Source organism: Macrosteles quadrilineatus, unplaced genomic scaffold, assembly GCF_028750875.1.
Source record: "Macrosteles quadrilineatus isolate MER2022 unplaced genomic scaffold, UCM_ALF_1.0 Scaffold_2__2_contigs__length_208266976, whole genome shotgun sequence".
In the NCBI taxonomy this organism is placed as follows: domain Eukaryota; kingdom Metazoa; phylum Arthropoda; class Insecta; order Hemiptera; family Cicadellidae; genus Macrosteles; species Macrosteles quadrilineatus.
Genome location: NW_026542595.1, coordinates 144,136,967 through 144,163,672, shown reverse-complemented (window position 1 = coordinate 144,163,672; position 26,706 = coordinate 144,136,967). Strand labels below are relative to the sequence as shown.

Below are 26,706 nucleotides of genomic sequence, written 5' to 3'. Positions count from 1 at the left end.
TGGTGTTAAGATGATGTTTCACTGCAAATTTGTTTGAACTAACAGCTGGATGGATATAAAAATATTGTATTCTATTATTTAAATATTCTATGAGGTTATTTTTATTTTGTCTATGATTTTGTCCTTGATTATAGGAAATAAATAAGATTCGTAGAGATAATTAGACCACAGATTTAAGTAAGCCATTGCTGTATACCAATCGGGAGGCTCTGCCCTTCGAGTCTTCAAAGAAAAGCCTGTGCAAATTGTTCTACTGCTCGACTTTTTTAGGAAAGAGTAGGGAAATAACAGAGCTTACAAGTTTTAAATAATCTTGGCAGCCTCTTGTTAACAATGAAATGTTTGACTGCTTAACCTTTGTTTGGATTAGTCCTGGAAATATTGATGTTATAAAACAAAGAGATTAAGAATGATCAGGAATGGAGATTTTAGATTACTACCACAATCTCCTGACGGGTTTTATCCAGGGATAAACATATGGATGACATACATTAAACACAATGTTATCATTGACCTAGGATACTGTAAGTATCTTTTGTAAATCTAAAACGTTGTTTGGCGTTCATCTGTTGGTTACGTTGGGTGCGCTGATGTAGGCAAAATATAACTTTTATCTCATCTATATATCTTATAGTTTGAATAAATTAAATGAGTATGAATGATATTAGGATGTCAATGAGGATGGGTAATTATCACGGATAACGGTATGGATGATAAACATGGAAAAATTACGTGACTAGCTTACTAGAGTGTTTACTTTTATAAATTCATTCTATATGGGCCTATCTATATATATAAAATCCAATGTATGTTTGTCCTTTATGGACTCCGAAACCGCTCGACAGATTGTAATGAAACTTTCAGGCATTATTAAGCATTATTCAAGGATGGTTTGTGTGAAGTTTGGTGCAGATCCGTCAAAAGGGCTCCGCCCCAGTGGCTCTGGGGTTTCCCATGTTAACCTTATGAGTACTCATATTTAAATGGAATTAAAGAATCTTAACAGCTGGTTCAACTAAACTATCTGATTCTGTGATGTTCAATAGCATTAAAAAGTTAATATGTTTACCAACAGGGTGCAGCACTATATTTTTTTTTAATTTATGAGAACAGCTAACTTGCAACCAAAAGGTGAGTGAGCGTAGCGAATGAACTTCAACCTGGAGGCGAGTTAGCGTAGCGAACGAGCTAACCTGAAGGCAAGTGAGCGCAGCGAACGAGCTCCAACCTAAAGGTGAGTGAGCGTAGCGAACGAACTTCAACAGCTAATTAGCAACCAAAAGGTGAGTGAGCGTAGCGAACAAACTTTAACCAGGACATGATTGAGCCATGCGAACAAACTCATCTTGAAAATGAACGAGCATTTGACATAAATCCACACTAGGATAGGACGACGTCTGTCGGGCCAGCTAGTAAAGGATAAGTATGGATGATTTAAATAAATGATGTCAGGACTATTTTGGCAAACCAAATCTTTGGATGGTAATGAAAACGTCAACCGATGTAGTAGATCTGAAAACTGTCCAATAAGCTGCAGGGTGTTAGTAGAAACCAAATTTGATCCATACCATATTATCCCAGCAGTACTGTATTGTTCAGAAACTTGGGCACTGACTGACCAAAGAACAGAAAAACCTTATTGCTGGGTTTGAGAATATAGAATACAGAAAAGATTGACTGGCTATTTCAAGATAAGGGAGGTTGAGATACGAAAGAACAGAGAGCTAAGAGAAACGTTTTAAACACCCAGATATGTGGGTGCTTTCAGAAAGTAAAAGGCTCATTTGCAGGCTAGATGCGTAGTGGAGAGAAGATACATCTATATATATAAAATCCAATGTATGTTTGTTTGTTTATCCTTTATGGACTCCGAAACCGCCCGACAGATTGTAATGAAACTTTCAGATATTATTAAGCATTATTCAAGGATGGTTTGTGTGAAGTTTGTTGCAGATCCGTCAAAAGGGCTACGCCCCAGTGGCTCTGGAGTTTCCCATGTTAACCTAATGAGTATTCATATTTAAATGGAATTAAAGAGTCTTAACAGCTGGTTCAACTAAAGAATTTGATTCTGTGATGTTCAATAGCATTAAAAATTTAATAGGTTTACTAACAGGGTGCAGCACTATTATTTTTTAAAATTTATGACGACAGCTAATTTGCAACCAAAAGGTGAGTAAGCGTAGCGAACGAACTTCAACCTGGAGGTGAGTAAGCATAGCGAACGAGCTAACTTGAAGGCAGGTGAGCGCAGCGAACGAGTTCCAACCTAAAGGTGAGTGAACGAACTTCAACCAGGACGTGATTGAGCCATGCGAACGAGCTCACCTTGAAAATGAACGAGCATTTGACATAAAACCACATTAGGACAGGACGACGTCTGTCGGGCCAGCTAGTCACTTTATAAAAGTGTATTCTGAGGAGTACCACAAGGAAGACGACCACTAGGAGAACCAAGCAATGAAAGACTTATCCAGACTGGGATCTACATTAGATGATCAAGGGATAGAAGAGAATGGGAGGCCAAAATCCTCTTAAGGTTTCAGTGGCTATTGAGGCAAAATAAGGTACAATAAGTGATAGTATGCAATGGAATGTGGTATAGCTATTTGTACTTTAAACCAGTGTGTGTCAATCAACGGCCAATCTCACTTCAAGGCTTTTCAAATCTACACAATTGCTGTTTTATTGTAAATATGGATTTAAAATACATATTGTATGGCCTAATCAAATGAAAGAAATAGGTGGTCACGTGACATTTGTACAAGATTAATGTGCTTTTGAAACTGATGCCAGAATTTGTCTTTATTCCTGTAATCTAGCTTTTCTGAATTATATTCAGTTTTAATTGAGTACTTGATTCCCGTACGTAGGACAGGCCAACAGCTCGTTATTTTAAAAACCAACATTATATAACATTATTTTTAACATTTTATATAAATATTTTAGTATTAAATCAATAATATAAACATTACTAATCAATCAACACAAAAAGTTAAAAAACTAAAATTTCATTCAAACTTTTTATAATTTTTTTAAAGAGGTACGTAAAAGCATTTTAGCCAGAAGGACAACGACGCTTAAAGTAACTCCTCACCAATACATATCTCTTTCCTCGAAGCCCAAAAATACTTAATTTTGGAGAAATTATGACATTGAGCCCCAAATTTAGGGAAACGGCAAAAAATCATTCACTCACCTTGGATGGAAATGCTTTAGATGGATAAAAAACTCCGTGACTTAAAAATGTACCTAATAATTGCTGAAACTTAAAGCACAAATCTTGTCAAACAATTTGAAGTGCTATAGCAAAAAGCAGACATTCGAATGTGTTATTGCGTGCAATAGAAGTTCAATACTTTACAACCTTACTAGTATCACTTTCTTGTTAACTAATTTTAAAGTATGCAAAGCCAATGAAATATAAGTCAACATACCTTAACAATACTGGAAAAATATTTTCAAGATGCTTTTTTATACCTCAAAAATGTTTATGTAAAGTTATAAAAAGTTACATATAGATCAGATCTAATTTTTACGTGAGTTGGTCTTACTTTTAAAGTCAATGCTAGTTTATTATGATTTAAGTATTTGAGTATTTATAGCGAGATCAGTGTATTAGTGGTATCAGTGGGTATATTTTAACATTTTATTACATAAAATATACAAACAAATAAACAAAATATATCCTTTTATTAAAATATTTTTTACATGAACATGGAACTATTAAAATAGTATATGAGTGCATTTTCATCCTACAAGATAAATGATAGTTTGTTATGTTTAATACTTCCCTTCAATTCTTCAATGCCAATCAAATCTTAGTCTTCATAAGAAAGGCCTAAAGTGTGTAAAAAAAAAACTATGCCAAAATATTATTAGAAAAAAATAGATAAGTTTGGTTATCGCTTAACCGTATGTCTTACTTCAATAACCTACTTTTAAGGTACACATAGAAATTACATTTCTCACATTATACATAACAAACTGCATTCGTAAATGCCAAACGCTCATAAAGTAAATGAATAAACTATCAAATAAGGATGCAAACACTGAAAGCCCTAAGCTAACGGGAGCCAATCTTTCTCTTGCATTACCATCCCTGCTGACATTGAAAGCCCTATCCTAGACATTTAGTGAGCGTAGCAGCAAGGTTCCCGGTGAGACGACATCAAGACTATTCTAGAAGCCTCGTCAAACTTACAGTCTTCACCTCCCCGCCAAACACATTTCCGTCTCCTCGTATACCATGAACAATAGACGGTATCTGGCTCCAGCTGGGGGAGGGGAGTGGTTGACGACAAGTTCTCTATTGTAACAAAGACTTAGCTTTTGATTGGCATCTTAGGAATTGAAGAGGATCCGCTAGTGTGTCAAGCTTGTTGATAAAGTTCAGAACTGTTGAGCTTTGTGTGATTCTGTGTAATTGTGTGTTATTCGGTTAAAGGCTGTATTTTTGGATACAGTAATCAGAATACAGGATGAGTGTAGAATAGAGTGGGGTGCCTAATTGTGTATCTTTGTTACTGACTAAGATCAGCTGTTTTTTTTGTTTTTTTTTTAGCACGGACTAATTATTAAAAGCACCATGATTTAGGACAGCTGGGTCCAGTTTTAAATATGGTTTTGAGAAGAAATGGGTTTACTTTGACATTGATCTTTTAGTACTATCGTACTATACACAGCTAGTTCACAACAATCAGAACATCAAAAGTACTGAACTCTAACAACAATGAAGGAAAATAAGACAAAATTGAGTGCAATCTAATGTGTTACTATCATGCCAGTCAGCAAGTTAAAACTGTATTGTGAATATTAATTTATTGAAGGTTTTGTCTAGAAATATCATCTATTTGATTTGTTGTTGTTGATTGTTTTCAATACACTTTATTTATAAGCTGTTTTTATCCAATGATTATTTTATGACTGGTTTAACTGTGTCAATCAATATTATTTGTCAATGTAATTTATAACTTGCAATATTATGATTCTCACTACATTTACTATATGTTGTTAGTACGAAATATAGTTTTAGAGAAGGTGTTTTATGAAAAGTGTGAATAGAGTTGAGTCAAAATTAAGTATTTAATGTAAGTGGATATTGCAAATAATTATTATACAGTGACTGAATCAACATTCCATAGATAATGCAAGATGTATTTACACTTAAAGTGGAAATAAGATTCACACGGTACAGTTGTTAATGAATTACTCACCCTCAGCGAAGTAACCGTACGTTGGAGGAACATACTTGTGGTTGTGCTGCCCCGCTCTGATCTCCTCTGGAGTTTGATTCTTGAACGGTTGATTCAGCGCGACGATATGCATAGCGAAACCGAAAATGAAAATTGCCAGCACGGCTAGAAACCTGGCCAAGTCTTTCATCAGATTACCGATAATGATGGCCCAAGGACCGAACAGGTAATGAAACGATAAAAAGTCTAAAATCTGTACACAAGCTAAGAGGAACGACAACGCAAACAGCTGATTTCTCAGGTACATCAGCGTTGGCCAGTAAAGTCTCTCTATTAAGTAGCCAACTAGATGCAAAGCTACGCCGAATATTCCGAACAGTAACACTGTCACTTTGATCCAGCCGAGGCCAGTTTTATCACTCGGGTTGGTCAGTTCGGATAACAACAGCCCCGATAGCCACACTAGCAGTGCCCACTCGTACCAGTACGGGTTGAGAGTAGATCTCACCACCTGGTAGATAGGTGTGATGCCAACCAACATCAGCAGGATCATCAGGTAGATGTGAGACGTGAGGTAGGACATGAACTTGATTATAGGGATCTTGTTGTACTTGTGGCCGAGGGAGAGAGTGAAGTAGATCCAGACCGGAGGACAAATGATGAACGTGATGAAGAGGAGCATCGTCTTCCATGCTGCCCAGCCGAGACTCCCTTGCCACAGTTCCTGTCAAAGATGTACATGTATGGAGGAAAACTTTCTCAATTGCCAAAATATGAGTAACAACTGGTCAAATATCAGAACTTACAAACATTTTATCCAACATAACTTAGGTTCAGTACCGACTGTCACACCACTCTGTATATTTAGTGTACTGACCCACGGTAGTAAATTTGTTAAACAGATGTATATGGCATTGAAGTTTATACTAGTTTAGCAATAAAGATGTTTGATTTTCACCTGCAAGTATCTCTGGACCACAGTATGTGCGATGACTTCCTTCTGTTCATTCTCAATGAGTACGTCCAGAAACTCCATGTTTCTACGGTCTGTAGCTGTGAGTATTCTACCTGCAGAGTCTGCGCCGGCCGCAAGAGCTAACAACTCTGTAGCCATCCCCTCGCAGAACTGACCTGCCGAAATTAGATCTTTGGCTCGCTCTTTTTCCTGTGAAAAACGTCAAAACGAAAAATGGTTATCTGTAAGAATCAAAGTGGATTATAGGATAGCCATGTTATAGTGTGATTCAATGCCTCATCCATCGAACTTTTTTCTGTGTGATTCGATAATCCAATTCACTAGATGGAGCAAATTAACTATAGCTATTGCTAGTTAATTTTGTAAGTAGCTCCCCCAATGCTGCAATGATCAGTAGGTGAAACTCTAATTAAGACAGTTGTACCCACCTTGCTAGACAGTTGTATATATATGGCTGACAATTTAGCTGCTGTGTCCACAGGTGCTGGAGACACAAGGATGAATTCCTGCATTGGCTTATCATTGTGCTTCTTGCTGCACACCATGAGGTTATACACAAACTGAAATGTAAAACATTTTGTAAAAGTATGTTCATTTTTAAAAGTCCAGGCACATATTCTTCAACATGTGCTCAGGATTTGTAATGAGGTGTTAATTAATAAATTGTTATAAACAATTCAAAATTTCCAGAACAGATAATCCAAGGAGGAGATTTGATATTAATTGACGACCAGTTTTAATAAAGCATTGCATACAATACAAGCAGTAGTTTTAAATATTTTACTTTGGATTATAAATATATAACTACCTAAATATTTAGCCATGTTTTTTACAAGTTACCTCGAAAAAAAAATACTGGTTGGAGAATAAATTTTTTAATGTTCAAAATATATTTATACAGAATTATATGTGGTTTTCTAGTGTGATGTGAGGGATACCAAATAGTTCTGTTAGGTAGTAATTAATTATAGCCAAACTTGAGAACTTAACTTTAGCGGTCCAAGTGAATAACACCATACAATAACAGAGTAACATAATAACTGAGAAGAGAATTAGCTACTCACCCTTCTATCCTCCATGAGGTTGTATGTGTCGTGTTCCTTGGTCAGCAGATACTCCAGGACGTCATTGTGACCCTCGGAGGCAGCAAACCAGATTGGCGCAGACCCGTAGTTGGTCTCTGACTTGGGAGATGCACCAGACTCAACCAACAACCTCACTACGTCGAAACAGCCGGCGCGGGCAGCACAGTGCAACGCCGTCCATCCGTTCTGGTAACAACATGACATTTTGTGTGGAGAAAAACAACTTATAGTGGTATAGTGGCTTAGTGGTATTTTGTTAGGTACATAAACCAGACTAGGCTGGTCAGATCCAGGTGATATGCAATGTCTTATTTTAGTAGTCACTTCCACTTCTATATTTTATTTTTGGTCTTAACGTCATTAGCATTTTTGCATGTTTTGTAAGGGAATGGTCTAGCTCATTTACAAATGAAGTAAGTCAAAATAGTGTAAAACTAAATATCTCTGCTTGTATTTAAAATGTATATATTGATGCCATTGACAGAAGAACATGAATCAAATTCTACTACCATTGGTAATCCTGGCTGTTTTTTTTATGACAAAGCACAGGTTAAGGCACCAGTTTTTACATATTAATGCACAATAACAAGTTGAAAAACAAACTAAAAGTAGTGAAAATATATAGAATAGATTTTTTAATTGATCCATGCTTAAACAATAAAAGGTTTTAGTTCCGTAATGCAACTTAAAACTAAGTAGGTACTGTAACCATTTAAATTAATAATTGCCACAGTTTCCCAACATGATCACTGGCCATGATCATAAAACACATTCATGGTATTTTAGGAGCTCCTTCCATGAGGGATACCACAATTGTTACATTTAAACATTGGTTTTGCAAATAAAGTTCTGCAGGCATTAAGGAAAGTCCATAACTCAGGATTTGAGTTGAACTTTGTCCGCCCCACTCCTTCCCCCTTTGAAACATGTTCATAGCAGAAAACCTGCAAACTGGACTGAAGTTATACATGAAGCAGGAACAGTGTGGAAATTTCCAGAACTAAATTGAGGACGTTTATGCGATTTAAAGTTAAAAGTTAGCCATTTTGGAGTCAGCAAGCCTAGAAGAAGTGTCAGCAATTTGCAAGCTTTCTACTTTGGATCATTCTTTCCCTCCTGACCACCTTTAGGGATTTATTGGCAGAGGTGAGAATAGTTGTAAATACTTTAATTTGATTTTAACCGATTTTGAAATCATATGAATTATTAAATTTAACTTTTAAAATATATTTCAGTGTAACTTGTTCATGATGAAATCTTGGCTAGACATGCAGTGTAGGAGGCTTTGGAATATTTTAAGAATTATTATTTAATATTGTTACCTTTAATTTTAAAGTGATTTAGTCTGATAAATATTGTAGTTGATGTAGAATTCACAAATTATATGGTATTTTTGATCAGTACAATTTATTTCTTAGTAACAGTGGAAAATTTTGCCAACTAAAACCTGTTTTGAGGATGAAACATGAAAGCTGGTAACTGATTACTTAAAATCTTTTAATTTGTCTCTTTATTAAAAATGTTAACGATTATGTTGTAGTATACTGTAAATATAAATGTTTAATAATCATGTTCCTGTAATATAGCCCTTGTTGTATTTTTATAAAACTCTCAATCCATATTTTATTTTCACATAGACCAGTACACTCACTATGGCTGAATCACATTAGAAGCAATTAATTATAGAAGTTTCCACATTTTAAAATGCTCAATTGCAATTTCTTATTAATAGTGCTGTATATAGTTTGATCTAAAATATTGTTTTATTATGTGTTTTAATGAAAAGTCAACTAAATTAAATGTTCAATGTTATCTGTGAATTTTGAGTCTGACAAAATGATGAATTAATTTAGCAAATTAATAACTGTAAAACAAAGTGAATTATTTTGTAAAGATTTACATAAACGTTCCAAAGTCTCACCAATGTATGTCAAAGTGTGTAAGTATGTATTTAAATGTTTAATAGGGTAAGATGTGTTATTATTAATTTTTGAAAGTGTTAACATTACAGTTTATCATCTCCGTGATTGTACATGAACTAATTTGAATATATTAGCAGCTAGTGAGTCTAAACTTAAATTAAAGCAACCTATGATACATTTTTGGGTGCTAATTGAGAGAGTGAATCATATTCTAGTAGTGAAGGGGTCCATACAAGAACTAATTGCATTATTTTGGATAAATATTTTGAATTATAGCTCATGGACTTTGTAATTTAACTTATATTTTAAACTCAAACTCACTTGAACTGATTTAAATATATTTAGCGTTTCACTTTTGTCATTGTATGTAAATATCATGTTTAGGTTAGGTTATGTGAAAATTTATATGCCTAAATGAAGGAGACTTTATAACAATCGTGAACTTTATTCAATTTAGTGAAGATTAGTTGAGTTATTCATGTTTGGGACATGGTATACTACCAGCAAAAATTAACTAGGAACATGACTACTATATTATTAGACCTGAGTACTAGTATGTGTATGGGTTTTGCACAGGGAATTTTTGGACCCTAGTGATTACTTGGTGCTACCTTACCTCCCCTGATGTGGTCTTCGGTGCTAGACTGTTGAGTTTCTGGTTCAGTTCTACCTTTTTGGGACATCTACTTACCGTGTTGGACTACTTCTCTGGACATTGGTGTTCACTCGTCAACCTGTGGGTGTACCGTGCTCCACCTAACCGTCGCAGACTTAACCAACGCACTCAAACCACAGATAGGACAATTTCATTTTCACTCTTTTGTATTATATGTATATATTTAGATGATTTAAATTAACTTGCTATTGCTTTTGTACATTTTCAGGGATTATTCTAATTAGTTTTAAGTGGGAATTCTATGTTTATTGCCACTAGTTAGTGTCGGCCGATAAGTTAGGTATAATTCAGTGGATTTACTTTTGCAAATGTTGAATATTGAATATTAATGGGCAATTGTTATTGAGATATCATTCTTTACTTCAATATTAAATAATTTTGTGGTGATTGAAAATTCTAGTTGTCATTCAGATCACCTGGTGTGCCCTATCTTGATTAGATACAACAGTTATAGTATTTTTGAATATTTTGAATACAATTTGAATTTAGATTTATAAGATTTATTTGAATTTTTAATTTTAACTTGGAAACCACATTTATTTAAAACATCTTATTTGAACTTGCCCTATTATCTACTTTTAACTTCTGGAATTAGACAGAGAGTATTTTGCATCAACATTCTTATCTGAGCAAAAGATAAGCAGATATCTTAAGCCATATTATCAAGACAATTTTTGAAATATTTTATTAATTAGTATCACTTGGTAGATTTTGCTGAAAAGTGTGTTTAGCCAAGGACTTAAATTAATTAACTTTAGGGTTTAGCCTCTGCCATTCCTTTCAGTATTTTGTTTTTCGAAATTATTTTAAATTTTCCTTTTCCTTGGAACATTTCCTAGTTTGGATCCCAGGAAGTTTAAAAACTAGGTGGCGCCCCTTTTCATGAAGAATTATTGATCAAGGATAAACACTCTGTGTATAATATTCATCGACCCCCCCCCCCATACTGAGCAATCCGAGCCCAGAGTGTCACAGTACACATCAAAAGAACTGTTTCCTTTACACCTACCTTATCCGTAGCATTTATCTCCGCCCCTTGTCCCAGCAGCACCTCCACCATCTGGTAGTGGCCATGGGTTGCTGCAACATGGAGTCCTGTCTTTCCGTGCTTATCAGAGGAGTGTAGAAGATCCGAGGATCTACTCAACAGCAGCCCCACAACTGTGATGTGACCACCAAAACAAGCCAAATGCAACGGGTTGTAGCCCTGAAAACAACCATTCATGTTGAAGGTGTAATGTAAAACCAGTCTTTCATTTAAAATTTTATGATGGCATTGTGATGTTGCAATGACCATTACAACAGTTACAACTTTAGAGCTGATTGACAAAGGTAAAGCCTATTTTATTTATGTGTAGTTTATGTTGGTGACACTAAACACTAGTAAAAAAAAATCTTTTCTCAAAATTTGCTTTTAATTTGATGATTTTTACTTCACTCACTAGGTTATAAAACTAAAGGATAATCTATTGTTTTTTATTAAATAGTTTTATATAGCTAAGATAGTTTTGAAAGAACAAGAAACAGAAGCACAACCCTACATAAACCAGATGGAACTAAAATTAAAACTGTCAGTGTATTCATAAGTATAAGAAATGTAGGTGAGAGTTTAATCTATGCTACTAGATACTAACATTCTCAGAGGTGGCTGCGTCCACTTGCACCCCGACAGAGTTTAGAAGCAGCCTGACGACGTTCTCGTTGCCGGAGTATGCGGCAAAGTGTAATGGAGTCATCCCTGACTCGTTGCCCAGTTCGCCCACAAGACTAGCTCCGGTTGGCGGATCTGACTTGACTGTGGCCGGAACACTCGCTAGAAGCTCTCGAACAGTGTCTATAGGGGCAACCATGAAACAAATTACTGTCTGAAACATTTGAAGCTGTAAGCCTGGTAGAAAACTGCTTAGGTGTTAAACTATTTGGTTAGTAAAGAACACAAATGAGGCACCACCTCAATAGCATTGTTGTGGTTATATCAATGTTAGTTTTATAGAAGGTATTTGTGGTTAAAATTATTGTATTTGATTTATCTAATGTACTAGATGGCTTGAGTGGTCTATAACAGATATTACGGTGGTTAACCATATTGAGATGGTTTACTAAAAGAGCTCTACCGAGTATGCAAAATTATTATGGTTCACTTATTAATGTAGTAAATAAAAATACAACAATGAATTTTAACATAATAATATTTACTGTTTGTAGGATATAGTGTTCTGATATTATTCTTGTCGATTTGAAATTTTCGATTTTCTTATAATAAGAAAGAATAAATACCATCCCTTACATTAAAAGCAAGTCAGTTTAATAGCCTACCATTCACATATAAATGATATACTTTTAAAATTTTGGTTTTAGCCATGTTTCTTTGAATAAGACTTTTAAAGAAAAGTGAGGTATGATTTTATTTGTGCTTATTTTTATGACTTTTATTTCTTCCCCTAAGAGCAACTCTCATAGTAAAACTACAGACGTGGTAAAAACCAACGTAAGGTTCAGAAGTTTTTAACTAGGGTTGTTTGTAGGTATTTTATATATATTTACCAACACAGTTTCATTCATAAACTAATAAAAAAAGCGCCTCAAAGTTTACTTCGAGGATAGAACAGTGTTTTCACCCCATTTGCGAAGTACCTTTTCTTTTCAGGGTTTTTGTCTATAGACCTATAATTATCAGTCTCTTTGAATTACCGAGTTATGGCATATAGCTTAATTAGTAATTTCTGATGGGTGGGATTTCAACCACTCCCCATCTACTATTGAAAATACAATAGTACAAGTAGACTTCTCATTCCATTGTAAATTTTGAAGCACGTTTTTCGTGTCTAGTTCATGTATACGTGACACAAAGGCGCTAGTGTCGACGAAACTTTGTTTCTATTATTTTAGGGTTAATTTCTTGATTTATGCTTTACTGTTTGGTTATATAACTAGTGGAAAAGTTATTGTTTATGATTAGATCGTATTATTTGGCTAAACGAGGTTTTAAATGGCTGTAATAACGGGAAACAAATTGTAAACAAAACACGACCTCTACATAAACCGTACAGAACTAACAATATAATTGTCTTCAGCTGTTCCATAAGGATGAGAAATCTACTAAGGGAGTATGTTTTATCTATGAAAATACTCTGTAATGGCATTTTGATGTGTATGCGTGATAAAGAAAAATGCAACCAAACTAAACAAAGAATGAAAATGGAATGCAATAATGCAGGAAACAAGATGCAAATTGTGGGTGAAAATTTTGATTTATGTATACTTATATTAAATATTTAAAAAATGGATTTTGGAAAAATGGAAAGAAGAAACAAATAAAAGAAGAGGTTACGTTAAATTACTGAAATTCGTGCAGGAGATAGTAAAGTTTAACTAGAAGACATGTTGATTACTGTTTGTGAAATGACGTTTCATCAAAATAAATGTGAAAGGGATCAATAATATTATATTACAATGCAGTTAAACATAGACAAAAATTAAGATGATATTTAAGTGAAGTATGAAAATAAAACAGAGAGAAAATGGATGAATGAGCATGAAGATAAAAACACTATAATTGCTTTTAATTGTTTTGACATTTGATAAAATACAAAAATCGAAACTACAAAATGTTATCTAACATGAAGTATAATTTAAATTATAAACTACATACACATAAAATTGGTATGCTAAATAAATTGGCGGTTAGTTTGTAAGGACATTAGAACTACTTTACAAGTTTGGAAATATTGGATTAATTATAATTTTCTACCTCATTTTATATCAAACCAGCAAGTTGAGAGTTTGATGCAATACATCTTTTAATGTGATTAGATACTGTTAAAAAAGTTACTTGCATGCATGCCAGATTTATTAATAAGGTTTATCAAAATACGAGCCAAAGAATGTTACACATTACTGTGTGAATTACAGAAAGAAAGTAAAAAGATAAAAAAGGTATCACAAATGTCTTACTATATACCTGTCTGGAAAGCTGAAAAATAATTACAAATATTTTTGGAAATCAGTCAGCAATTTGATAAGGTCTTAGGTACTTTTCCTATAGTAAGACCATTACATTAATGGTTAGGTCTAAAAAGTAATAATTTAAAAAAATTTATTATATTGTTTACCTATACTTTATGACCATTATTGGTGTGACTTATAAACTTTGATAGGTACATAAATATAGAGACAAAAAGAGAGAAATATTTACATTGTACCTTAAGTATTTCACAAAAAAAAAAACTGTTAATAACAGTTCCTGGCCAATGATGCTGTCAGTGATAAACAAATAAATATTCAATTAAAGATGAATGATATCGATTTTATAAATATATGAAAAATAATTACATTTGAAAGAAGTTTTAAAACTATTACTTATAGATTTTTATAAAATTTCAGGAGGAAATTTCCTTTGTTGTTTTCAATCTTAAATTTAAATTCAATGGTTAGTTTACTGCACAGAATTTCTGGAGGTTATTGCAGAATACTCTACAATGATATTTTATAACTACTTTATTACTGAATTCACAGTTACTATTGTTATTTCACTTATATAGTTAAATATGATGAAGTAGGTACCTGCTTGGCCAAAGTAAGCTGCCACATGAAGAGCCGTGACTCCGAGCTTTTTACTAGAAACACGTAGAGATTGGGAAGACTTCATAACTTCTAAAACTTGGCCGTGGCCGTTCTGTGCTGCAAGATGGACTGCGGTGAATCCGGCCTGCAGAATATAAGATTGGTAAGATAAAATCCAGGCCTAGTAAGCTGCATCAACCAACTATGTATAAAATCAAAATATAGATTACAAGATCAACACCTACCTTATTCTCGTCAGTACAGGAAGCTCCAGCTCGCACCAACACTTTGACCACATCAGCGTGTCCGCCCTCGGCTGCCAGTTGTAGCGGAGTCGCCTCTGTGACTCGGTTGCGGGCGGATATGACACCCGTGCGGTCAAACTTCATCAGCTCCTCGATCACACGAACTGAACCCTGCATGGCTGCTATGTGGGCACATGTGTTGCCATCCTGAGGGCCATTGTGACAGTTAGGTTTGTTAGATACAGTGAAGTGATGCAAGATGAGAAGTCACTTTAAAAAGTTACTCAGTGTTAATGCATTAGTGTATTGATTCCCAATTGCTTTTAACTAATTAACTATGTTATAGTACTCTCCTCCAATTTTTGCTGGCCTTTTTCTAAAATATTAATATAAAATAGATACAACAAAAAAATTAACACAATAAAATAGATAGACAATGCAATCAATTTTGGTGAATGACTACAAACTAATTTATATTTTCATCATCCTTTTTCCTCCAACAGAAAATTTTGTTTTTGAAGATGAAATAAATCTCAACATTCTGCAGGAACGGAACACATTATTAACTTACTATGAAAAAAATACTTCAACAGCTTGATCCTACACAATACAGAGTGAGTAAAATAAGGTATGCAATATTTTTAACGCTGATAAAGTGGAATTTGAATCGTTTCTAGAGTTTTTGCCTCTAGCTAAGAACCTTTACAACTACGGTACTAGTTCAGTTAACGTTCTTGAACTTAAAAAAGAGATCTTCATATGGAACAAGAAACTAAATTGTTGCCCAGGGTTCTCAATACAAGTGGATTTGAAGTAACACTGAAACTATTTCTGGAACCTGTTGAACCAAAATATTTTAATATGCAATAAGGAACTAAACTGTAAGCACAGAACTTCCAATCATTGAAGTACTGTACTGTGAAACCCATGGATCATGGATCATTTTTAAACCCAAAAGTAAACTTTGGTAGCTACCATAAACTACATTTTTTGTTCTTGCCTTAGTGCTGGCCATCACCAAGCTAGGATGCTGTTGAAGGAATAGTTGGGCGACCTCAGGAAAGTTGTTCTGTGCAGCCACATGTATAGGCTTCTGTCCCTGGTCGTCTGTAGCGTCTATGGAGGCACCAAGCTCCAGCAGCAGGCGACAGACTTCCAGCTGACCAGCCGCAGCTGCAAGGTGTAGAGGCGTCTGCTTGCGGAGTGTCAACACATCTATCATGGCGTTGTGGTCTTGGATCAGGAACCTGGATATTGTATTAGATATCATAAATATTTCACAGAATCGGAGAATAATTCAGTTAATTTTTTTTAATGAGCGTTATCACCACATTGTAATAGAGGGTCCTATGAAACCTCACTTTTTAGGATGAAAATTCTCTTCAATATTTCATCATTTTAACAGTACTCTGAGGGCTACAAAGGGGCATAGAGCAACACCTTCACCCTCATTAAATGAATACAAATATTTGATTTTATTTTATCTTAGGAAAAAGCGCTTATCAACATGAAACTTCACATATGGATATTTTCAAAAATTTTAAATGAAACTGCACCAATACCAAACGAATATACAGTTCACATATTGAATAGTTTCAGAAATAAATGAATATTGAATAGGAAAAATCAGATAGTGAGAGATTTTGTGGTTACAAATCTTACACTATCTTTTGCGGATGTGTATGAAATGCTTACAAGTTGTTTCGGTCAAGTTACGAGCTTATCAATGATTATATTTCTAGTATTTTGGTTTTAAAGCACCAAATACATACTTGCAGAGGTTTGCAAATCCCTTCATGGCTGCCAAGTGTAGAGCCGTTCTTCCAACTCTGGACTTGCTGTTGATGAAAGCTTTGTTGGTCAGTAAAGCGTCACAGACCTGCGACAATCATGATCTTGTTACAAAAATATTTTTTCAAAGGATTCCGTTCGTGGCTCGTACCACCAATTAAATTTATCAGTAGAGTTCAGGCTTGTACTGTTGCATTCAAATAAAGATTGTGATTTACAAGAATAAGAAAATATGTGGTTCAGGAGACTGCCAACCTCTTAAATCAAAAACCTTTTTAAGGTTGAAATTAGAAATCTATACATACCTGTTGGTAGCCCTGTTCTGCAGCAAGATGCAGCGCAGACCTCCCCTCAATATCGAACACGTCCACTCTAGCGTGATTGGCCAGCAGAGTGTTAACCATATCTGTGTGTCCGTGATGACAAGCTATTAACAGCGGAGTCCAGCCCATCACATTCTGTCTGTTCAAAGCCTTCTGAGCCTCCGTAGAGCTCATGTGGGCCAGCATCTCCAGCAGGGTATCGTTGTTGCCAGTCACTGCGATGTAGTGGAAGGCTGACTCCATCATCTGGATCATGTGAATAGCTTCATTAGGATTACAGTTCCTCACTTAGGATTGGGAAACAGAGAAACTGATCAAGCAAGGAACATCGCCCAGAGAGTACTAATGAATAGTTTGTTAGCTTTAGTTAACTTTAGTTATAGTTTGTCAACATAGGGTGGATTCTTCACAGATGGAAAGCTAACTCATTCTGACTGCTTTGATTGAAGGTAGGCTTTTGAGCTTGAAAATGGTATCCATTCAAATTTATGTTGTATCCTTTTAATCATAATAGAATGATGAAAGCAATATAACTATAATAAGAATGAAGATTTAAAATTGTGTAAACCTACGTATAGTATTCAGATTGTAGCTATTAACTAGTTTTTGTTAAGTATCACCATCCTCAGACTATAGTAGCTGCATATTCAAATTTGTCATCTTTCCCTGAAGACTATCAAAAAGATTAAACAAACATCTACAATATTTTGAATAATGTTCTTTTGACGTCCTTAAAATCTGCAATAGAGCTTTCAAAAGGCTGGCACCACTTTTTTTGCCAAAGCTAGTCGCTGAATGTGTTCTGTACATTACCATGAGAACTCTCAATATTTTTCAAAAATTCAATCAAACCTTATACCATTTTGAAGAAAGATTATGTTATTTACCTTATGTGTTTGGATGTTAACATCTCCTCCAGCTTCCAATAGCAATCTCACAACTTCCTTATCTTCCAGTGGATTCTCTCTGTGGGCAATCTCAGCCTTCGTCACCTTGTTAGCAAACAAAGACATATACATCAGCAACACAAATCAACAACAGTTGAATTCTCACACTGAGAAGTGTTAAAATATTAACTTGTTTGAATGAAAAAAAATCCTGATTTTGTTTCTACTTAGCTTAAAAATATCAGTAGATTTTTCTTCACAGTTCTTGAGCTCTATATTGTATTCTCTCTGACAAAGAGTCCAAATTAAAACGTTGATATAATATTTAATTATAACAAAGTGTTCAGTAGTAGTAAAGTTAAATACTATAGTGAAATCAATGGCCAATTAGTAAAATAAAGTTATGGGCAGTGTGGGCACTGTCCAGATTAATGTCTTAACTACTTTGTTTTACATACTTTTGTTTGGTTACATTAGAGTTCTGATGTACCGCTACAGAGACTTCAGATTTGAACTATCACAGAGAAATAAAGTACAGAGGAAACACGCTTATGGGACGACCACACACTGTCAACTCTGGTATATTGTGCTGGATATATACTTGTGACGAGCTAGGAAAAGTCCAAACAGTGAGCACTGTGCAGAAATCCCTATTGCACAAAGCACAGTGTCTTCCTCCACCATGAGCACTGTAGTACAAGAGGACGAGCGAGGTCGTTGGTGTTGGATGTTGACATAGACACCAGCGACTAGTGCTAGACACCACTTAAGTGTGTGTTATCATAGTGTACCACTGAATGTTTCCTCTGTACCTTACTTCTATGTGAAGATATATCATTGATGATGGACTTGGATGATTACCTGTCCCGCGTAGTGTAGCGCTGATGCGCCATCTTCATTTACGGTGTTTGCAAACCCAGTCGATACCTCTGTACTGTTATTGGCTTTCACAAAGTCTAGGAGATGCTTGGCTATGTCAGCGTGACAGTTGGCACATGCTAGATGTAGAGGCGTCTCTCCCTTCTAAAATCATAGTATTTGTCGTTAAAAACAAATAAAAAAATTATGCAAAAAAGGAATAATATTACTTATTAACAAGAATTTACTCTCCATTTCTTGGTAAGCAAATGTATGAAAATTTTCCAAATTAAATCAAAATCTTAACAAGTTTTTAAACATGCCCGCAGTTTGTGACACGTACGTTATGGGCTCAAGATAATAATAATAATAATAATAATAATAATAATGTCTTTATTTAGCAAGCGTTTTTCAGATACAATATTTCTGCTTTTCAAAACAACTCTTGTCCTTAACGCTCCTTTCACACTATACGATTTCGCTCGTGCGGTTATTAATCGTATTTGTTGTATCGCATTGGAGCTTATGGCCCCTTTCACATTATACGATTACCAACCGTGTACAATTTTCACCCGCGTAGCGACCGTAGGTGCACACGGTTGGTATCCGACTCCCGCACGAGTAAAAATCGTGTCTACTACTAGTGGCCATGTGACCATATGGCCCCTTTCACACTACACGATTGTAGTCGTGCGGGAGCCCTCCCCAAGTGCAGTTTGTTGCGTATAGTTTTCAGATATTTTGCGTTTACAGTTGTTTAATTGTTTAATTATTGAGTTGAACTACCTGTGCAGTGCATACTGTATTTTATTATTTAGTTTTTGTTATTAATTACAGTTTTGTCTATATAGTTAAAATTATGAATGTGATTGATCTTAAAGCTTTAAACGATTCTCTTGAAATCCGAAAATAGTTAAAAAAAAACTTTTCTTCGTCATTTCTCAGGTCTTGAAATAATGTTTTAAACATCCCCACTTCCCCACGTCTCAAATTTAAATACGACTATTATTAAATTTATTTTTCTCCAATAAATTATCAAAGTAGCAATGATTTCCTTGCGATCCATACTACTTAAAACTTTCCACTGAAATGACAATGAACTCTGTTCTAGTGGAGTGGGGGTTAAGAATTTTTTAATCGTACGATTACAAATCGTGTAGTGTGAAAGCAACAGACCCACGATCATCTGCCCGTACGATTAACACTCGTACGAGCGAAATCGTATAGTGTGAAAGGAGCGTAATACTAATCAACTATCAACTAAAACTAACTATAAAACAATATATAAAGAATCTATGAAAACAATGCAAAACAATCCATACCAACAATCTATTTAACAATCTTAAAATAATAAAAAATCCATAACAAACATTACTTAAAATAACCTGAATCTGCAATACTAGGACTAGACCAATTAACAATAAAAACATACATTTACTTTAGACAACTACTTTTAGCAAACAAATATTCCTTTAACCTTTTTTTAAAAGTGTTCAAAGAGTTGGCCCTTATTACTTGATCAGGGGAGAGCATTATACATGGTAGGGCCGAAGTATGAGAAGGCACGCCTCCCCACTTCATGTCTGACTCTAGGAAAGTGCAACAACTTGTCCTGTCTCGTGCTGCAGACAGAGACATCTCGGCGAGAGAGAAGTTTCTCACACAGGTACTCAGGCTGGCCGTGCTCTATAGCTTTACGTATCAGGCTGCAGGTTAGGTATATTCAATTATCTTTAACTTGCATAATGTTTGCAGCGTTTCTGTAAGGAGTTATGTGATCTCTTCTCGTGCAATTATAAATAAATCTAAGTGATGCATTTTGTAGTCGTTGGATTTTATTTAGGTCGCCTTTTGTAATGCTATTTCCATATGCTGGAAGACAATAATCAAAAACTGACAATACCAAGGCCCTTACTAGTTTTATTTCGGCGTTCTCAGGTAAAATTCCTTTCAATCTATTTAGACTCCGCAGCCGGCCAAGGGTTCGCTGACACATGAGGTTTACATGGTCTGTTAGCGTCAGGTCTTCGTCAAGAATTACTCCTAGCGTTTTTAGTTTCTCGCATATTGATGGCTGTCCCATTTATTTTAACTTTACTGACCATGTCTTGCCTAATTTCGTTTAATACATGTCGGGGTGCAATATGGACAACTGAACATTTATCGTTGTTCAGTTTCAATCCATGGCTCTTTGACCAGACAGATATAGCATTCAGCTCATTATTAATTATATCAAAGGTTTTAGGTAACATAGGACAGGTGTATCTGGCAATCATCAGCATACAAATGTAAATTGCACGTTTTTACAATTTTTGTGATGTCAGCAGTGTATATATTGTAGAATATTGGACCCAAGCATGTTCATTGGGGAATTCCTCTTTCTTTTGACAGGGGGGATGATTTTACCGATGATTTTTGTTACCTGAGTTCTGTTTTTGAGGTAAGATTCGACCCATTTTAATCCTGTGTTATTAAATCCGAAATAGTGTAGTTTGGCTAACAACAATGTATGAGATAATGAATCAAACCAGAGAGTAATCCAACATGATCAAAGAACTACATTTACTATTATCTTTTGTTTCTAAGAGATCACTATACAAATTTAGAAGCGAAGTGCAAGTGCTATATTGTTTCCTGAAACCTGATTGTTGTTTTGGTAAAATGCTTTCTTTTTCGATAAATTCTGAAATCTGTTTGACTACAATTTTCTCTAGAACCTTTGATAATGTTAGCAGTACTGATATAGGTCTTAGATCTTTAACATTCGTCGGATGCTTAGTTTTAGGCAGTGGGCTCACAATACTTTCTTTCCAAGCATCTGGGAAGTATCCTGTAGCTAGTGACTGGTTTATCAAATAATTGCTGCAAGACAGTACGGACTCATTGATTTAATCATGAAAATATTTATACCATCGTTTCCCTTTGCTTTTGAGCTTATTTCATTTATTCCTTTTTGGACCTCTAGTTCTGTTACGTCCAAGATATACCAAGATATACTTGCACCCCTTTCCCCCATCCTTTGCAGGGGAATTTTTCTCGTTCTTGCGCCCCCAACAAACCTAAAACCTCTTCATTTTGTGTGTTTCCTTCCGGATTACATATCAAATAATATACAAGAGGTCCAATAACCTTATTTTATAAAATAAGGTTATTTAACCTCTTGCTCCCAGGCCAACCAGGCCGATTTTATAAAGGAATTTAAATTCATAAAAACAAAATTAACTATACAATGATTCTAGTGGCTCACTGCTCACTTCATCTATGATTATTAGTAACGATTGATGGAGAGAATTTTGTTGACATTGCACTACTACTTCTCTTAGTGAATTAAAACAAAGAGTGTTTTAAAAATTAAAAGCACACGTTCTTAGCTAGTTGCTGAACAATTGATTTCCAGTTTTTTCAATCAATGAACTAGCAAATTTGAGATTTCCTTCGTACCCAGCTTCTACACAGAACCAAAACTATTTAGGGTCAATTTAGAAACTTAGGTTCTGTTAAGAATGTGTGTCACTTTAGAAAGTATAAGTCAAAGTGTGATTGATTCAATAAAATCTTGTTTGTTTTTAAGTTAAAAACCTTACACTACAAGAGACTTTTATTGAACACATGCAGAGTTTCATGAGGGATAAAACAGGTAGTTATGGACTTTGGCAGGATTAACTCCAGAATCCAGTATTATAAAATGGTTGACACTCTTGGACAGAATATGAACAAAAGTAAAAGTATAAGTCTTCCATTAAATAAATAATGAAAATGTATTTGTTGCTTCAAATATACCTGAGACCAATAGTAAACATTTTTTTTAAACTAGTAATTCTCTAGTTCAGAAAAGCTCTGAAGATGTACCTTGGATTTAAACATAGGGTCTCCGCCATCCTCCAGGAGTAGAAGCAGAGTGGCCAGGTTTCCGTTGCTTGCCGCCACATGTACGGGAGTCTGTCCGTCTTCTGTGGCTAGGTTAGGTCCAGCTCCTGACTTGAGCAGCATCAAACCACACTTCTCTCCGTCTTTCACTCTTGAGGCTATGTGTAACGGGGTCTCCTTGTTTTTGCCACCTGGACGAGAATATTATTATAGTAAACTAGCTGACCCGGCGAACTTCGTATCGCCTAAGTTATAGGTTTCCCCTAAGACAGACCGATGGAAAGAAAGTACCGTTACGTTTAATTTTCAAGATGATCTCGTTCGCATCGCTCAATCACGTCCTGGTTGAAATTCGTTCGCTACGCTCACTCACCTTTGGGTTGGAGCTCGTTCGCTACGCTCACTCACCTTTAGGTTGGAGCTCGTTCGCTGCGCTCACTTGCCTTCAGGTTAGCTCGTTCGCTACGCTAACTCGCCTCCAGGTTGAAGTTCGTTCGCTATGCTCACTCACCTTTGGGTTGCAAATTAGCTGTTGTCATAAATGTAAAAGAAATAATAGTGCTGCACCCTGTTGGTAATCCTTGTAACTTTAATGCTATTGAACATCATAGAACACAGAACCAACTTGTTTAATTGAAACAGCTGTTAAGATTCATTAATTCCATTTCTCATAAGGTTAACATGGGAAACTCCAGAGCCACTGAGGAGTTTGCAGACAAACACTGTGACACGAGAATTTTATATATTAGATTATGTACCAATATATGATATAAGTAAACAACTGAGCAAAATATGATCAAAATACTACTGAATACAACCCTAAAGTCCCCAATGTGAGTGATGGATGAGTGTAGAATGGAGTAAAGACCAGCTGTTTCTATAGCCCAGGACATTTATTGAAACACCGATGTTCAAAAAGAGCTGGTTTAAAAGGTAATGCTTATGAGAAATGTTAAGGAGGAACAGGGAAAACATTCATATTTAGACTTACGGTTATGCTGAGTTTCAGTAATTGAATATTTATTAATTAAATATTAATAACAACTTGTTATATAGTAATTGGGTCGCTCTTGCAAAAGTATCTGTTCTTATAGGGTAAAAACCATTATTATATAAAACCAAAATTCCAGGCTAACTGGTCCTAAGGAGGAATGAGAGATAAATTTAGATCTTTTTCAAAGTAAACACACACAAAAATACAGAAACCCAGAACAAAGAAAATGTCTCCTAAAAATTACATTTATTTACATTCACAGACAAACCTTGTCATATTATTTATGTATTATTTACATGGATAACCTTATCCCTTACCCTTTACTAATTAACAAATAAAAAAAATCTTTAGGATAAAAAACACTATTTAATTTACACTGTTCTCTTCTTTTTAGTAAACCAGGTCCTTTGGGGAACAGTTACCACATACTTATGTACTGTAAGGGGTCTTACCTCTTATATGAACATCAGCCCCATAACCCAGCAATGTCTCCACAACTGCCGGTTTGCAAGACTCCACAGCAATGTGCAAAGGGGTGTAATTGTCCTGTAAAATAATCCTGATTGAAACAAGTTCATCCGACCTCTGACATCAGGCTTTGCAGGGAACATGCTATGTTTGCGTATATGTAAATTAAATAAAAAATGTTTACCTATGTTTTATTTAGGATTTTTTCCATATTCATTTTTTATCATAAATCTGCTAGCCTATCTGTTAAATCTACAGAAAGTAACATTTTCAGAACATAAAAAGGTTTTAATTTGTAACCTATTTTAGTGATTAATTTTTTTAACTTAATATTTAAATTGTAAATTTGTGCATTTTTTTACCTAAATCCTTTCAATTCAATCAATCAATCAATCAATAAATCTTTATTCAATACATACAAAACAAGTGTACATGAATGTATCATCAACCTAAAACTACTTCACATGATTTCACCTGCTTCCCTAATTGCTTAGTCATACAGTTTTTTTGTTACAATGTTCAAAATTTTTGAGTTTTTTTTTTAAGTTTATTTTTGAATTTATTTACGCTACTTTCGTTTTTAATACTGCTGGGGAGGGAATGCATGAATTTAATTCCAATATATTTAGGACTTTCCTTAAATTTTTCTTATTTATGTTTTTTAGTTATGATTAATTTTAAGTTTGGCATTTCTCAAAATCATTCCCTTCTGAACGTTAAAGTATTAATGATTATTTATTTAGCAAACTCATTAGTTGTGGTAAGCAATAGCAGACACCTCATTAACAAACCTCAACAAAATATAAAACAAAATTGAAATTTTTTATATTAATTCGTTTACATACGAGTACATTGATATTTAGTTATTGATGGTTATTGTACATGTTTTGTGACATAGGCTACTCCATATTGTATGCGGCCTATAGTAGATAGTTATCATTAAGTTGTTGAACGAGGAGGCAAAAGTGAATGTGAATATAACTAAAAATATGGATGGATGATTTTATAATATATTTTCTTTAAAAAGTCTAATGGAAATAAAATAATTTAAAAGAATTTTACTTGTTTTTAGTAAATTGTAAAATAATTACCAGAATAATAGTTTGAATAACAAATATAAATTCAGCTTTGCAAAAGACTAATATTGGTTTTATATTACCTGTTGTCAGTTCCAAATTGTAACTTTCTTCAATGCAATATGTTTGACAAGCTTCCATTTTCAAGCATACAGTCGAGGAATGTACATTAAAAAATCCCCTTGTATAGCTTCTCGTTCTGAAGTCATGTGTTAAGTGTCATGAGCGTAAACCAACAACTAAGCTGTACAAGGTTTTTTATGTACATTCCTCGACTGTATGCTTGAAAAAGGCAGCTCAACGAAACATATAAAATTGACGAAACTTACAATTTGGAACTGACTACAGTTAATATAAAACCAATAGGTAATAGTCATTATTACAGTTCGGGGACTACTACAATGAATTTTAATATGCAAAAGGTTTAAAGAAAAATGTTAATTTCACTATGCTAACTGTAGTAAATAACTTATCCTATCCAAAATCTTTGTTTTATAATAGTAATGTAACTAAAAGTTTGAAAATAGCGGACAGAAATAGAAGAGACAGACAAGTCTGACGTTTTGTGAGAAAACTGACAAAAATAAAAATATTTGTAGAGTAAAAAACATTTATAGCATTGTGTGTGTTTCATATGTTGATTGGTCAAAATGTGAGAAGTGTGAATTGTGTGATGTCACAAATTGTGTAAGTGGTAAAATACAACCATTTTAAGTAAAAACTTACATCCTGGTGCAAAGGATCCTAAAAACATACAAATCGATTATCCTAACTGTATAAAATCTGCTAAAACCCATAAATATAACTCTAAAATAAATAAAACTAATTGTTAATGAAATACCAACTGCATCAAAATAAAATTAAGATAAAAAAAGGTTAACATACAACACTTTTTGGGTATAGGATTATAATGTATACCTATAGATTTAAATGTTTTTCGGAAAACCGAAAAAGTTATAAGTAGGCCATCAACCAGTTTTATTTAATTTATAAAAGTAATAACAAAATCTTGAATATTAGTGTTGGTATTCAGGCAGTTTTTTACAACTCAGTTCTAGGCTCATAATAAAACATTTACAAAGTAATTAATAAAAAAAACAATCTATAGTTATTCAAAGTAAGAGCCAAAATAATATACTAAACTTAAGATGAAACCTGTATACATTATTTTAAAAAAACCAAAATCTGTAAATCTTTTAATGATTTTGAATCAAACAAACTTAAGATAGTTACAAAAAAAAAAATAATACAAATACTAAGTTTATGCCAAATCGTCAATATAGTTAATATGTTATGGATTAGTAATTTTATAGCAGTGACGCTTAATTTTGTACCATCATAAGTGGAGGAAAATAACTAATATCTTACGAATAATAGCCTAATCAAATCTATAAACCAACTATTTTTGATAAAAAGACTATATCAAATCATAAAAGTATGTACACCATTGAACTAACTACACATAATTAAATATACATAATTGAATATACATAATCAATGGTACAAATAATCACAATACGGAACTCACCGAAGTAGTGACGTCAACTTTCTCCCCCTTTTGTAGAAGAGTGTTAATGATTCCAACATGGCCGTACCTTGCTGCTGTGTGTATGCTGCGAGCACCGTTCTACAATACATATAATAAAATAGTTTAAATATAAATATACAATTGGAATTAAACTGTAAATTAAACATCACTGTTGTTAAACGTTTGTTTGAATCCTAATCACTTTTGTGGAGCAAAAGTCAGAACACGTAAACCCCATTACTAGATCCATAA

General features: G+C 34.3%; 1 protein-coding gene across 1 annotated transcript in view; it reads right to left on the bottom strand.

Annotated features, from left to right (window-relative positions):
• LOC128986132 (ankyrin-1-like) overlaps positions 1-26,706 on the bottom strand; it is a 49,557-nt gene that overhangs the window by 4,291 nt on the left and 18,560 nt on the right. The window contains exons 5-21 of the mRNA XM_054406292.1: positions 26,455-26,553; positions 23,835-23,928; positions 22,371-22,579; positions 18,525-18,686; positions 17,664-17,768; positions 16,759-17,022; positions 16,435-16,541; positions 15,663-15,909; positions 14,663-14,869; positions 14,515-14,562; positions 11,489-11,644; positions 10,864-11,061; positions 7,236-7,442; positions 6,600-6,731; positions 6,154-6,360; positions 5,842-5,919; positions 5,217-5,448 (exon numbers count right to left, since the gene is read on the bottom strand). Of these exons, the coding sequence (XP_054262267.1) occupies positions 5,217-5,448; positions 5,842-5,919; positions 6,154-6,360; positions 6,600-6,731; positions 7,236-7,442; positions 10,864-11,061; positions 11,489-11,644; positions 14,515-14,562; positions 14,663-14,869; positions 15,663-15,909; positions 16,435-16,541; positions 16,759-17,022; positions 17,664-17,768; positions 18,525-18,686; positions 22,371-22,579; positions 23,835-23,928; positions 26,455-26,553 (2,752 nt within the window). The remainder of the gene's footprint in view (positions 1-5,216; positions 5,449-5,841; positions 5,920-6,153; positions 6,361-6,599; positions 6,732-7,235; positions 7,443-10,863; positions 11,062-11,488; positions 11,645-14,514; positions 14,563-14,662; positions 14,870-15,662; positions 15,910-16,434; positions 16,542-16,758; positions 17,023-17,663; positions 17,769-18,524; positions 18,687-22,370; positions 22,580-23,834; positions 23,929-26,454; positions 26,554-26,706) is intronic.